This window comes from Eupeodes corollae, chromosome 1 (genome assembly GCF_945859685.1).
Source record: "Eupeodes corollae chromosome 1, idEupCoro1.1, whole genome shotgun sequence".
Classification (NCBI taxonomy): Eukaryota; Metazoa; Arthropoda; class Insecta; order Diptera; family Syrphidae; genus Eupeodes; species Eupeodes corollae.
Window position 1 is genome coordinate 267,092,070 of NC_079147.1, and position 15,054 is coordinate 267,107,123.

General features: G+C 37.3%; 2 protein-coding genes across 2 annotated transcripts in view; both read left to right on the forward strand.

Annotated features, from left to right (window-relative positions):
• The window catches only part of LOC129943028 (frizzled-2), a 315,230-nt gene extending 301,662 nt beyond the window's left edge, over nt 1-13,568 (forward strand). Inside the window, exon 6 of the mRNA XM_056052232.1 lies at nt 11,195-13,568. Coding sequence (XP_055908207.1) covers nt 11,466-13,568 — 2,103 coding nt within the window. The 5' untranslated portion in view covers nt 11,195-11,465. The remainder of the gene's footprint in view (nt 1-11,194) is intronic.
• A 30-nt stretch (nt 13,569-13,598) lies between these two features.
• LOC129943029 (uncharacterized) lies at nt 13,599-14,707 on the forward strand. The gene has a single exon (XM_056052233.1). The coding sequence runs from the start codon at nt 13,599-13,601 to the stop codon at nt 13,971-13,973; it is 375 nt and encodes a 124-aa protein (XP_055908208.1). The 3' UTR covers nt 13,974-14,707.
• The last annotated feature ends 347 nt before the right edge of the window (nt 14,708-15,054 follow it).

The window sequence follows — 15,054 nt, forward strand, 5'->3', positions numbered from 1 at the left end:
TGCCGTTGTTGCATCGTCGTCGTCGTTGATTGCAAAACCCAAAGCCACATAATATTCTAGTTTGTGATGGAACACAAAAAGCTTAAAAGTAGATAGGTTAGGTTAGATATATTTATGAATTTCAATGAAGATTGAATAAAATATCGCCACCTTTTATAAGTGGACAAAATCAAAATAATAAAAAAAAAAGAAACTCGGTATTTCCATCATCAGACTCAAGACAGACGACGACAACGACGATGGCGAGAAGAACGTCGACATTAAGTCGAGAGAGATGAGATTCCAAAAATGGTTCCTTCAATAGCTGCTAGCTGTTTACTTTGCTCTCGATCGTGTCCGCCTCGTCATTGTTGTCGTTTGGTTTCTTCGTCATTCAGTAAAAAAAAAAGCAAAAGAAAATGAAGAAGCTGATGGAAAAACTTGCGACAACAACGAGCAACGCCAACGACGACGATGAGATGACTTTTTCCAAAGAAAAATAACAACAACAACAAAAAACGACAGTAAAATTTTCTATGATTCCTTTGGATTTTTGTGTTCAATATGTACTATACGAGAAGCAAGTCACGTTTCAAGACCTAAAGGAAGATAGGTACCAGTACCATACCATTCCATCGTGTCATCGTCACCCTGAACAAGCTCCTTCCTTACCTTGCTTACCTCTTCTTTTCTTCACTTCGAACAAAGTTAAAAAGTAATTCAGTACCCATTTCAGGTGCTCGAAGTAACATAACAACAACAAAATGGTGATGAAGAGTATAAGAAACAAAAACAAAATACTGTAGTGTTGTATATATTACTAACAAGAGGCACAAGAAGCTTGAGGTGATACTAAGGCTGATGCTGATGTAGATGATGGTGATGGCTAAGTACCTACTATACTTTACCTACTCTATGGGTCTATGATATACGAATCTGGTTTATGAGTAATGTTCCTTATGGAGCTGCGAGCATATAAGTATATAGACAATCCCATCACACCAAATGAACGTACCTTACCCAACTAAACTATACAGACGACTTGGGGCAAAGGTGCGCTCTCAGATAAACAAACAAAAGCAAGCTCTAAGGTGAAATCACAAGATCTTATGGCGTAGAGGATATATACGCCATTTGCACCATCATGGGTAGGGTGGATATGATTGAAGACTCGACGACTTATGAGAAAGATGTGCACCTTATTGGATTGAGAGTTCCATGAATGCCATTCTATTCTACTTAAGAGGCGCGCAACCTAACCTCTCACTGTTGGCACAACATCATTTAGTTTAGTAACCGCGAAGCTACTTCAAGAAAAGTAAAAAAAAATATAAGAAATTCAATAGAAGAAGCTTAACATCGATAAATCGGTATACCTTTATTTTTTGTTTAAGAGAAAAAAAAACGAAGGAACTTTCAAAAGACTTAATCATGGGGATCTTTATTTAACTTTAAATTACGTTACAGTCCTGTACTACTCGTATATTTAGTAATTAACCAAATAGCAAATCCACATCCACGAAGTCTATAAATTCTGAAATGAGAATAATTTCATTTACAGTCTGAGAGAGCAGACTTTACACAATTACAATCGGTCTTAAAAACGGCACTAAACAAGTGATATAACAAAGTTCGTTAAGTTGGTCTTTAAATAGCAAATCTGACTAAATTTTTGTCTTAAATAATAAACTTAACCCAATTACTGTCTTAGATACCAAATTCTTCACCCAATTACAGTCAAAGATTATTAAATTACAGTCTTCATAAAACAGCTAAAACTTACTTCATTAAATCACCATTTTTAATGTAGACTTTATGCCTAATAACATTACAGTTTAAAATGAGTCTTTATTAAATTAAAAAAAACATCAAATTACAGTTTGAAAAGCAGATTTACAATTTCAAATACCAAAGTCAGTTTCTAAACTGTAGAATGAAAAAATAAACGTCAACTTCAGCAAACTTCACACTATTTAAAATCTCAGATAGCAGACATTAAGCTATTGCAATCAAAGTTTAAGATGACACTCAATAAGTCTCTAATAAGTAATAATTTAAAGTCCAATTACAGTCCATGAATCATTGCAGTTAAAATAGAACAAACAATAGAGACATCACTGTAAGTAAAAGTTTTTACTAAATTACAGTGTGGCATCAAGCAACAGTTTGAAAAGAGAGTTTTAATACATTACAGTCTCAAACAGCTGACGATAATAACAAAACACAAGACTTGAATTAGTTTGAGTAAAAACAAGCTTTAAATTTAACGATGTCTCTTGATATCATTAAAAGATTACAGATTCATTACAGTAATAGAAATATGTCTTCATTTAATACAGACAAAAAAATTACAATAAATCGTAGCAATAGTTTTATTTTATTAGATTACAGTAATGTAAAATAGAAATTACAGTTTGAAAAGCAGGTTTTAACATTCATCCAAGACGGTTCTAGTTTTTTTTTAATTTTAAATATGAGATATCAATTAAGATAGTTAAATTACAGTCTCAATTAAAAAACATCAATGAAGTACGGTAACTAATAGCATGTGTCACAGATTTGCAGAATTAGAAAGTAGCTTTCACTTAATTACAGTATGACATACCAAATTACAGATTGAGAATGAAATACCCTTTAAACAACCGTCTAAATTGAAAATTTTTATCAAATCACAGTCTGAGAAAACTGTCATCTCTTTAAATTACAGTCTGGATAAAAAATGTCGTCAAATTAAAAGTCTTATTCTTCAAAAGAGTTATGACCAAATGAACTTCAAAAACGATTAAATTTCCCCATTTCCCGAATTCAAATCACATTCGAAATAGACAAATATTCAAAAACTAATGTCTTGTTAAGAGGCCAAACCATTTAATTTTAAATGATGTCAAAACTACCCAATCTCAAGCAATCAACAAAAATCGTAATTCTTTATCAAAAATCTCGAAACAAAAAACCACCACATCACTCGAAAAGCCAGCCTCCGCTGAGGACATAAATATAAAAAGAAAGCCAACAACGAAAAAGACAGATCACTTCTTTGAGTTATGTAAATATTTTGTGATATTTATTGAAGCAGTTTCATAAATAAATTAACCAAATGTTTAACATTTTTGAAATATTTTTTTTCTCAATGTGCCATTGTGTATAAAAGGCAAAAGCCATTTTCCTTCCCCCTCCTTTATGTACATCAGGGAAATATCCTACTCAACAATTTCCTTTCCGACTAAAATAAAATATATATAGAACCTCTCGTTCTTCTGCCTTCACACAGTCACAGACCTAACAACAAAACATCTTCTGAAAATAGACAGCTCCACCTTAAGACAAACATCATATTTCCAAAATATATGTACGTTATTCCGTAGCACCGACAACGACCGCACCAGAACATATAATTGACGCTGTAAATCTGTTAACACCGTACGCCTTCAGCGGAGACCATAAAAGCTGTTAACTTGTCATGTTAAATAATCTTTGGCACCGGAATTTCATATTCATTCGACTATCCTCCACCCTGCTCCGGATAGATGGTGGTGCGGTAATGGTGGCAACTGGGAGCTGGAAGCTGGGATCTGAGACTTACGGTGAAACTGATGATGACGATGATGATGGTGCGGTGTTGGTAGGTAGGAAGGTATTTTACCCATGGAAAATGAATATGCTTCTTGTTTCCATCATACACCTCTATACTATGTCTTTTACCTCTAACTTCCTCCCACCCCCATACACCCCACCCCCTTTTTTTGAAAACACAACAAAAATGAAAATGCGAGTATAACAACAACAAAATAATTGCACGCCAGCGGTAGTCCATCTTTTTGTTCCAAACAAACCACCAACATACACCGACTTCAGTCCCTATATAAAGTCGTCCCCACCATCATCATCCTCATCCTCCATCGTCATCACCCCCACCTCTCATACCTCATCAGAGATAGAAACAGAACGCTTCTTGTTGTTGTTTTGCCGGCGGTGGGTGCGATGGCGTTCTGTTCATTCAGGGCTGTCTGATAATGGATTTGAAGGAAATGTTGATGCAGATGGTTACACTATGCCATCATATCTTTTCCTTCTCCTGCAGATGCTTCTGGGGTTGTGGGCTAAAAGAGCAACATCACCAAAATGAAACAAAGCAGACGTTAGTAAAATGTAAAAGTATCTTCTTCTATATGTAATATACGTCTATAGATACGACGTCGAAGAAGATACGCACTTGAGATGGCGACTCTGAGAAGTATAGATATACCTTCACGATATAGAAGATACACCAGAAGATGATGATGATAATGGCCTCGACTCTTTCGTGGGGGATATACAAGACTACAAGACCAGGAACCCACAGCAGCATGTACCAGCTCCAGCTCTAGCTCTAGCTCCAGCTCCAGTACCGATAACGTTTTTTGTATATATAGTTCGTCATTACAGCTCCTGGAACCTGTGAAGTACATTTGCTTTGTTTGTTTTGTTCGACAGCTTATTGGTTTTTTTGGTTTTCCAACACAGGGCGTTTTATTTTGATTTCCAAATAGTTTTTGTTTTTTGGAAGTTTCTAACATCGTTTTTATTGCTTCGACTATGAAAATGTGTTCATCAGTATTAGATCAAAAAAGTAAAACAAAAACAAAACATGAATGCATCTTTCCAACAATCACTTAACGACGACCGAAGACGACGGGCGGTATAGAAGAAAAATTGAAGCTGAAGGTGTGTGTTTTGTATTTTTATAAGCATCAAGCTACAAAAACCATGTGTGTCTGGAATTTGAAATCATATCATGTCAACAAATGAGGTTAATTACTTTTTAGGGAAACAATAACATTGTTGAACGGCTTGGTTTTGAAAGTCTACGACGACGAGGACGATGGCGGTGGAGTTGGTATAAGATGAACAACTAAAGTTTAGATAGTCTTAGGTCTCTGACTCTGACTCTGGCCCGTCATCAGACACACACATTGATTTTTTTTCGGTTTTTCTTGCTTCCTTGGGTGGGTCGAAAGTCATCGTTGGTTGTCGATGGTCTCATCATAACATAACAATTCCAAGCTGTTAAATTTATTTTGAATAGCAAAAGGTCATTGTGTTCGGTTTCGGTCTTCTGCATCATCTCACTTGAAAAAAGTCTTTTATATCGAAGTCTTTTATATCGTAGTTATTGGTCTTCGTTATGTCATTTTTCTTGTCGTCTCAAATGACCAGACTCTACATAGGTTCTTATTCATGTGATTCATAGGACTTATCAAAGGTTGTTTTTCTTTTATTGAATTTTTAACTAGACCAAAGTCAAATTGAATTTTGTAGATTTTGTCGTTGACCAAAGTTTACTTAAGGAAGGTACCTTGCCTTATCGTTTTTGATGTGTCATAATGTTTTTTTTTTGTTATGATGACAGAACAAAAGCATTTAGAAGGTGGTACCGTTGTGGTATCATCATAAATTTTCCCTTATGAACTATTAAAACTTATCTAGTATTGGAGATTTATACGAAGAGGAAGATGGAAAGCAAATTTGTACAAGCACACAAAATGTCAAACTAAACTTAAATGCGGCTTGCGGTCGGTCTCTTTTTTGATAAAACTAACAAAAGGTATAAATTTTGTCCGAAAATTGATAGGCATAGGTAGGTTATTGACACAATAAATCTGTCAAGAATTTTATGTTTAATTTGAGGTTATAAAATTGGTAAATGCATACAAGTTAAGGTTGCCATTACAAACCAAATTTTCAATGACCCAGCTGCACGTTCCGACGGAAATGGCTGCTATGACTTTAAGCTTTTCCTAACGACTTTGATTTGTTGGACAAATCATCAGATTTTTCTTCAATAAAGTCTTCAAGCATTAGATTTCATTGCTTTTAAACTCCACATAATTTAACAGACTTTCGGACATAAAATGGCAGGTATTGACATTTTTTTATAATTCATTAAATATTCTGTTAGACTTAAATGTTTAAACTTATGATCAAACTGATTTCATGAAACTCTTCAAAACTTTTTAAGCAATAATTTTAATTTTAGAGTTGATTATAGTAATTCTAACAGACCAGCTGTTTTGGCATTGAGTGAAACCCAAGTAAGTGAAGATTCCGATCCAGCTGAATTTTGTATTCATGGGTATTGCTTTTTATTCATGAGTATTCTTCTCACATCATGGTCTCGTCATATATATTTGGAATGATGTTGCATATCAACTTTTACAACAACACGGTCATTTTACCAACTCTCTCTTTAATTTCATGTTGTTAAAACTTTCCGTGTTTTCTTTATCGGAGCCCAAACCTGGACAGAGTTCTTCTCAGGAATTTGATGCTCTGTCTGACTCCATACAAAGAATTGTCTCCCTGTATCCTAACACTGAAATCGTTGTTACGGTCGATTTCAATGTTCACAATTCTTCGTGGCTTCGCCATTCGGGCTAGACAACGCCCGAAGGAATGTGTGCTCAGATTTTTGCTGAGTGTTACTATATTACTCAGCTTATCAATGAGCCTACTCGTATATCAGACGTTAACGGCCGAGCAGAAAATACACTTGACTTGTTTCTCACTTCTGATCCTGATAAGTACACAATCAGTGTATTGACGCCTCTAAGCACATCGGACCACAGTGTAATATCTGCTAATTTCTCGTGTCAAACAAATCAAGTTAAAGAATGAGCTCCAAGGAACCGTTTGGAAGTACGAGAAAGCCAACTGGGACGGTCTCAATAATTTCTTCAGGATCTTTTACTAGTCGTTATGCTTCCTCGGTAGTGGCGTAGACTCTAATGCAGATATGATTTCTAGTATGATTCATCTGGGAATGGAAATCTTTATCCCAAATAGGGCTTAAAGTATTAAACCCAAGGTTAAATCATGGTTTGATTCGAGCTGCAAAGAGGTTATCAAGAAGAAAGAGGTGAGTCAACTCAACTGAGAAAAACCGGATAAAGTTTAAGCAAACCAGGAAGGCCTGCAACGCCTATATTCGAAGGACTGCAATTTTACATGACCAAAAATTACGGCGAAAAATACTGCAATGTCCCAAAGGCAGTAAGAATTTTTGGTCATTTGTAAAAAACATAACAAATTCTTCCTCTTCCTCGGTTCCTACGCTTGTTGTCAATGACACACCTTAAGTTAGCTCTATTGATAAAGCCAACTTATTTGCAAGGCAGTTCGCCGAAAATTTCCCCTTCCTAGATAGTGTAATGACTCCCCCAGTTCTTGAACGCGTAAATGATTCTACGAGACCAATCTTCTATCTATGAGTGGCACTTCCATCAACGAAACGGAAAAGTTCGACACCCTCGGAATGTGCATCAGCAACCATCTTTTATGAGGCAAGATGTCTAGGTTTTTTGAGACGTGGCAAGAAATTCTCTCTCCGTCTGATCTACAGTCTACAAAACCTTTATACGTAGGGAACTTCAATATAACTCTCATCTCTGGGCTGGTACTCCAGTTACTTATTTAAGCCTCTTCGACAGTATTCAAAAACAAGCTTTTAAAATGATCGGTGACATTAATATCATCAACTCGTTTAAGTCACTCGAACATCGACGCAAGGTTTCTTGCCTCACCCTTTTTTACCGTTATTTTAACGGACTATGCTCTAGTGAAATAGCCAGTTGCATTCCTCCCCTTAAAGATTTTAACCGTAATATCAGTGATTCTAGGAATGTCCATAAGTTTACAATTGAGCTTAACTTCGGGTGTACTACGAAGTACAGAGATTAATTTTTTAGCCGTACTACGCGAATGTGGAACGCCTTGCCACGCTCTATCTTTTCCTGTCATTGCAATGTTCAGAAATTTAAAATCAATGTACACCGACACCTCCTATTAAACCCTTCCCTCTTTTCCTAATGCTTACCCTGTGTCTTTGGCATATTAAAGGTATACAAAACCCTTTTAGTGTTCGCTAATTAAAAAAAAGAGCATAACTGAGCATCATCAGCCAACAAATGAATTGTGCATTGATTTACAATAGAAGGAAGTTCATTGACATAAATTAAAAATAGCAGGGGACCGAGAATAGATCCCTGTGGTACTCCATTACCATTTAACAAAAATTCGGAAAGTGCTTTATTGAGTTCGACATCTTAAGTTGGAGTTTTAGATAGTCGGACTGTAGTAGAAGAAAAGTAAAACTAGTTTTCAAGAGTCAATAATGTTTAAATATTTCTTTGGAATTTGCACTAAAAATGTCATATACTGAATATCGATGACCTTTCAAATATACTCTGCGACACTTATTACCGCTGTAATACAATCATTTATCCGGACTGCTTGAAAGTTAATAAATGTTCATGGTTAAGTAATCTATGTATTTGAGCTAGGATGATTTAAAAAAAAAGACCTGGAAGATTTAGGCGCTGGCACGTATCGCTAGGACCGTATTGTTTCGAAGTGAACAATATTGTTGTTAAAAAATGTTAACACGAAACTTCATCCATCCTTGTAGGCTTGATTGTCTGCAAGAACTTTGAAAACCAAGTTTTCTTTTGGGGTTAACTGGACACTGATCTATTTTCACGATTTTTTTTAAGTCACTCTTGAAAAACTGAACCTTAATGAACTTTCAAGTTCTACAGGTAAATCAATTTGGTCTAAAGATAAAAACTGCATTAAAGGTGTGGTACAATGTAGTTTGTACGCACCATTTCAACTCTTTTTGTTTACATAATCCTTCAAAAAAGGGAAAAAAGAAACAAAAAGACAAATAGAACCCGTAAAAAGTATTAAACACTTATGTGTAAGATCAACAGACCAAAACTAAATTAATGTTGCAGTTACTTCTGCTGCTGCTGCACAAACAGTTTAATGTCAATATGGTCCAGGTTAAGTTGAGTGTGCCAACATAGTTATTCCATATAAAATAGTAACCATTTTTTCTACCTCTCAGACCAGACCATCAACAACGGTTTACCTTTTTTCTTCCTATATGTAGCATGCCACAAGCTTCCTAAAAACACAGGTGACCATATTTATAGGTTTTTGAAATGGTATTCTGTGCACACTCCAAATAAAGTATTTTAGCTCCATCAATGCTGACGAAGATGATGATGATGCCGATCGATGGTCCAATAGTCGTGATCAACGATGACGCGACCGATCGTGACGGACGAGATCTCCAAGTCTTGTTCAAATATTGCTACTGGTGGTGATGGTTGTGGTGTTCTGGGCGATCTTTATCATGTTTACTTAATTATGAGTGCTTAGTTGAAAGATCTGGACAACAAAAAAAGAGTCTGAGACTAAAGTCCTTCTTGAGATCATCACAGTAAATTTATCATCGATCGTGTCTCCACCGCCGCCATCGCCAAGTGTTTTTTTAACGATTGAAGATATCAAAGTCTGTATCTGAAGTTACAAAGTTGCTGGAGTTGTCTGACTCAAGAATAATAAATGGGTGAGGTTTGGTGATCTGTTTTTCTTCTACCTTTTTTCTGTTATTATTATTACACTTTAATGAAGGAATCGTCATTATCATTGTCAAGTAGGTTTCTGTATGGGTTGGAATTAATATTGTGATTTTTTCATAAAAGATATAACGAATAAGGTGATTTGCACTTTTGCTTTAAATCTCATTATAATGTAGTCTTCTTGAAACCTTTTTATAAGTGTTCCTTGACCAAGTGCATTGAATACGTGTGTTTATTTAAGTTGAAGAGCCTTTAGGAGATGATATTTTTTTTCAAGGCATTGATTCACAAAGCAAAATACTAATTGAAACAGTTCTTCAGAGATATATCTTAAAATCTTGAAAAGATCATAAAAAAAGCAAAATTCATTCCGACATTTTAAAGAAAATGTTTATTTACCGGGACTTTATGTACATTATTAACAAAGACCAAGTCTGAAGATGACGATCCTATTTCGATTTGTGATCATGAAATTGTAAACTTTAAAAATATTTTGATCTGTTTTGATTTTCTTAAAACGAATCGAGTTAGATTTTAGATTGATTTTTCCCTATGTCATATTTATTTTATCCTCTTCTCAATCTGACAGCTGTCAGTTATTACAATGTTTAGTAGTATCCATTTGTTACATTTATTTCGGATCAACTAATAAACCAACCAGTATTGTCAAAATCAGTACTTTGACAGATCCGAATCACAAACAGTCAAATGTTTCCTTTATAACGTACTCGTAATCAAGTTGAAAAACATCAAATAACCCCCGAAATTTAAATAGAAAAAAAGAACTGTCAAACACAATCTGACATATTAACTATTTATTATAGATTTCCATAAATCTACTACATTATAATGTCATAATTTTCTTAGAAATAAGAAAACGGTGGCGCTGCTGCATCCTGTTTGAACTTCAAATTTTTAAAAAAGAGCATTGATCTCAAAAATTCTTCTGTCTGTTTTAACACAAATCTTTAGCCGAACTGTCAAGCCAAAATGACACCACATTGTCACAAGAAAAAAACCCATTAACCACAAATTTGCTACTTTATTTTTCTTATGGTCTCAGACTAACATTTTTTCGGTAGCTGATGATGATCAACAGAAATCCATGACATTTCGCGGTTAATAAAAATAACCAAAATCCCTAAAATAAACCCTGCATCCATACAACCTCCAAGATGGAACTGGATACCATTGTTAAGTCTTAACCAAAAGGCAGACAGACAGCCGCGCCCAGGCTTTATAATGTCGCACCACAAAAAAAGAGCAATTGATATTCCCAGTCTCATCAATCTGATGCGACGACGCGATGCGATGGCAATGGCGATGGTGACCACCACTTAAATTCAACTGTCTTGGGCTCCTCCAAATAAGCCCCACTATAAAATAAAAACTCCACAAAAGTCGACAGATTGGTGACACTCTTCGCCATGATGATGTGTATTAAGAGGGTCTCTCGGTGACATAAAGAGCAACACCACCAACCACCAGGAGCGGGACAAAAAAGACCCAAATGATACCAACACAAAAATCATTTTCAATTTGAAATCTGTCAAATTCAATTAAATTCGAAAGATGATGCCCTCGTTTGGTTCGGATGCTTCTGTTGTTTTTGTTGTATGGATTCTTTTTTCTCAGCCTTTTTTCTGTTGTGCCTTTGTCATCTTTTAGCTTAAGTCCTCATATATTTTTTGGGTTAAAAATAATTTTCCATCATTATGATTGATTGATTTGTTAAAATAATAAAACAAAAAATAAAACACACATAGAAACTACTTGTCCTAATGCGTATCTGTCATTTCTTTTCATTTCAGATGTCAACTTTTCGAACGATTTGACGCAACACGACGTTGTTGGCGTAGTCATTCTTTCCGGTCTTCATTTATTCACTTGAGAGGCAGAAAGAACGGAGACGACAAGTGAAAGATCGACATCATCTGTAGTTTAGAAGTTATCCCAAGCTAAAGGGGGGATAGGCTTATTTTTTTTGAAAAGAAGAAACGAACCAAGACGCCACGGAGAGTGCACAAAGTCAGCTTGGTCTGATTTTAGTGTAGCCCGCTAACAGTTTTATCGTCATCAAAAATGTATAATCATACGAAAAATCACGTCAAAATGTCAGTGAAACACAGTAGGAGAAGAACGCTGATGTGTCCAGGGTCGAGCCTACGAATATTGCTGCATGTGCTGATCATTGGAGTCATAGCGACACAAATAACCGCCGATGGCATGCAACATATGACAGATAATGGCGGTGGGGGTGGTGGCATGGGCGGCATGGGTGGCGGTAGCATGTCCATGGAAGTGAGCCCTGCACCGGCCTTCGGTCTGCCGGCGATGCCCAAGGACCCGAATTCGCGCTGCGAAGAAATCACCATTCCTATGTGCCGAGGTATCGGCTACAACATGACATCATTCCCGAACGAGATGAACCATGAGACTCAGGATGAGGCCGGTCTGGAGGTGCATCAGTTCTGGCCCTTGGTCGAGATAAAATGCTCGCCAGATTTGAAATTTTTCCTCTGCTCGATGTACACTCCAATTTGCCTTGAAGACTACCACAAGCCTCTGCCAGTTTGTCGGTCGGTCTGTGAACGAGCTCGATCGGGCTGTGCGCCCATCATGCAACAGTACAGCTTTGAATGGCCCGAGCGGATGGCTTGCGAGCACTTGCCATACCACGGCGATCCGGAGAATCTCTGCATGGAACAACCGACCTACACAGAGAACGAGGGAACTGGCCATTCGTCAGGTGGCTCTGGGGGATCTGGCGGCTCGTCAAGAGGTGACTCAGGATCGAGTGGATCGGGCGGCTCAGGTGGTAAATCGAACCGGAAACAGTCGCAATCGGCCAAATGCAAAGGAAAGAATTCAAAAAACTGCCAAAATTCCCTAGGAGAAAGAACAAAGGAGTGCACATGCAGTTGCCGTCCACCACTGATACTCCTGGGGAAGGAAAACCACTGGTACAACACAACTGTCGGAAGGGTGGCCGGCGTGTCAAATTGCGGAATACCATGCAAGGGTCCGTTCTTCACAAACGACGAAAAGGAGTTCGCCGGAATATGGATCGCTCTGTGGTCGGGACTGTGCTTCATCAGCACTCTAATGACACTCACCACGTTCATCATCGACACCGAAAGGTTCAAGTATCCTGAGAGGCCAATTGTCTTCCTGTCAGCCTGCTACTTCATGGTTGCCGTGGGCTATCTATCGAAGACCTTCATGAACAATGACGAAATAGCCTGCGATGGCCGGATCTTACGACAATCCTCAACGGGGCCACAATCGTGTACCTTGGTCTTTTTGTTGGTGTATTTCTTCGGAATGGCTTCGTCGATCTGGTGGGTTATTCTATCGTTCACCTGGTTCCTCGCTGCAGGCTTGAAATGGGGAAATGAAGCTATAACCAAGCATTCTCAATATTTCCACCTTGCCGCTTGGCTAATTCCCACGATACAAAGTGTTGCCGTGCTTCTTCTCTCGGCAGTTGATGGTGATCCGATCTTAGGAATCTGCTATGTGGGAAACTTGAACACCGATCATCTTAAAACCTTCGTTCTAGCCCCTCTGTTTGTGTATCTGGTCATTGGAACAACATTCCTGATGGCTGGCTTCGTTTCGCTTTTCCGCATTCGATCGGTGATCAAGCAACAGGGAGGCGTTGGAGCTGGCGTCAAGGCTGACAAACTTGAGAAGCTCATGATTCGTATTGGTATCTTCTCCGTCCTTTATACCGTCCCAGCGACCATTGTCATTGGATGCTACCTTTACGAAGCAGCTTACTTCGAAGACTGGATCAAAGTGCTGGCTTGTCCGTGCGCTAACATCAAGGGCCCCGCCAAGAAGCCTCTCTACTCCGTGTTGATGCTAAAATACTTCATGGCACTGGCCGTGGGCATAACGTCGGGAGTCTGGATCTGGTCAGGTAAGACTCTAGAGTCCTGGCGTCGATTCTGGAGACGCCTCTTCGGTCATCCTGATCACACAGGTGCAAATCAGGCTCTGATAAAACAACGCCCACCTGTTCCACATCCGTATGCAGGATCTGGAATGGGTGTGCCCGGGTCGGCGGCCGGCTCGCTAATGGCAACTCCTTACACTCAGGCAGGCGCCAGTGTTGCATCGACCAGCCACCACCATTTGCACCACCATGTCTTGAAACAACCACCGGCCAGTCATGTATGACCTGGCGAGTCAGGAGGTGCTTCAACCGGCATGCCAATGGGTGGAGGCGGCAGTACAATCGGCGGTAGTAGTGTTCTTGGCAGCGGTCATGGCGGTGGCATGCCCATGAGCGCTGGCATTAGCAGTAGTACAGTTGGTGGTATGGTAGGAAGCGGCGTTGGTGGTCTTGTTGGAGGTCCTCCTGGCATGATGACAAGCGGTGGTGGAATTGGTGGAGGCGTTGGTGGTGGAACACCCGGCAATAATGGTGGTGTAATGTTATCCGGCGGTGGTGTTGGCGGTGGCTGCTATGGTGGACAAAGCACGGCTCCCGGATCGGTTGTCGATTCCCGGGCTGTATCAGTTGTAGTAACTCTGCCCGGCCCTCAGCATGGGCAAGCATTGAGTGACTATGGTCCTATATAGTTGACGGCACGTCCATATACCGCTCATTGGGTATCAACCAGCAGTTTTAGCCAACTCTAAACTGCTCTGTTGGGCGCCACTGTTAACACTTACCACCAAAAACAATACGACAAACACCCCATTTATCTAGTCCATTGAATAGTTTTCATTGAAAACATATATTAAAATTAAAAAATATTAAAAAACACACAACATGCACAATTAAGTAATTTTTTAATTTCATTTTTAAATTACATTAACTATACGAAAATAAAATTTTAAAAAAAATAAACAAAAAATCAATAAAACAAAAGCCTCTCCATTCAAAATGGTGGGGTCAGTGTAATATTTTTCTTTATAATTCTTTATAAATATTTAAAAAATGTATATTGTATAAATAACAATGACTGAGTATAAGGAGGGACGCCATTTTGCAGGTAAAAACAAAACACTGCCAAAAAATAAAACAACATGAACATACAAAATATGTTTTCAATGTCAAATCGAATACAAAACACAAAAACATTTATTTAAAAACAAAATGAATCCTTTTGAATCAAATTAAACAACAAAAATTGTAAATATTCTTAATAAATTATTTTTTAAATTTAAATTTTACCTACAAAATAAAAACACAAAACTTTAGCTTCTAAGTTATATAAGACCCGAATTTCTCTCTCTGTAAAAAGATAGGTTAAGTTTTAAGAAAAGGGGAAAAATCAATAAAATTTATTTCTAATATATTTAAAAAAAAATACTTAACAAGCAAAAATTGTAAAGTTATCGTATTTAAGAATGTATTCAAAGAAACAGTAATACTTACAGGTAAAATAAAAATAAAATTGTATAAACAAAAATATAAAAGCTGACAAAAAATATAAATTACTATTTTCCTGATCAAAATCAACAACAAAAATTCTTTAACAAAAAAAATAATGAACATTAAGATAGTCTAATTGATATTTATTTTAAAAGTAGACTTTTTGTAAATTTCTTATTTAATATATTATGTATACATAAATGTATTGTTGTATAAGTTTTAGCTTTTAGTAAATGTTTTTATTTTTAAATATTTTATAATGACTTTATATTTTGGCCATAT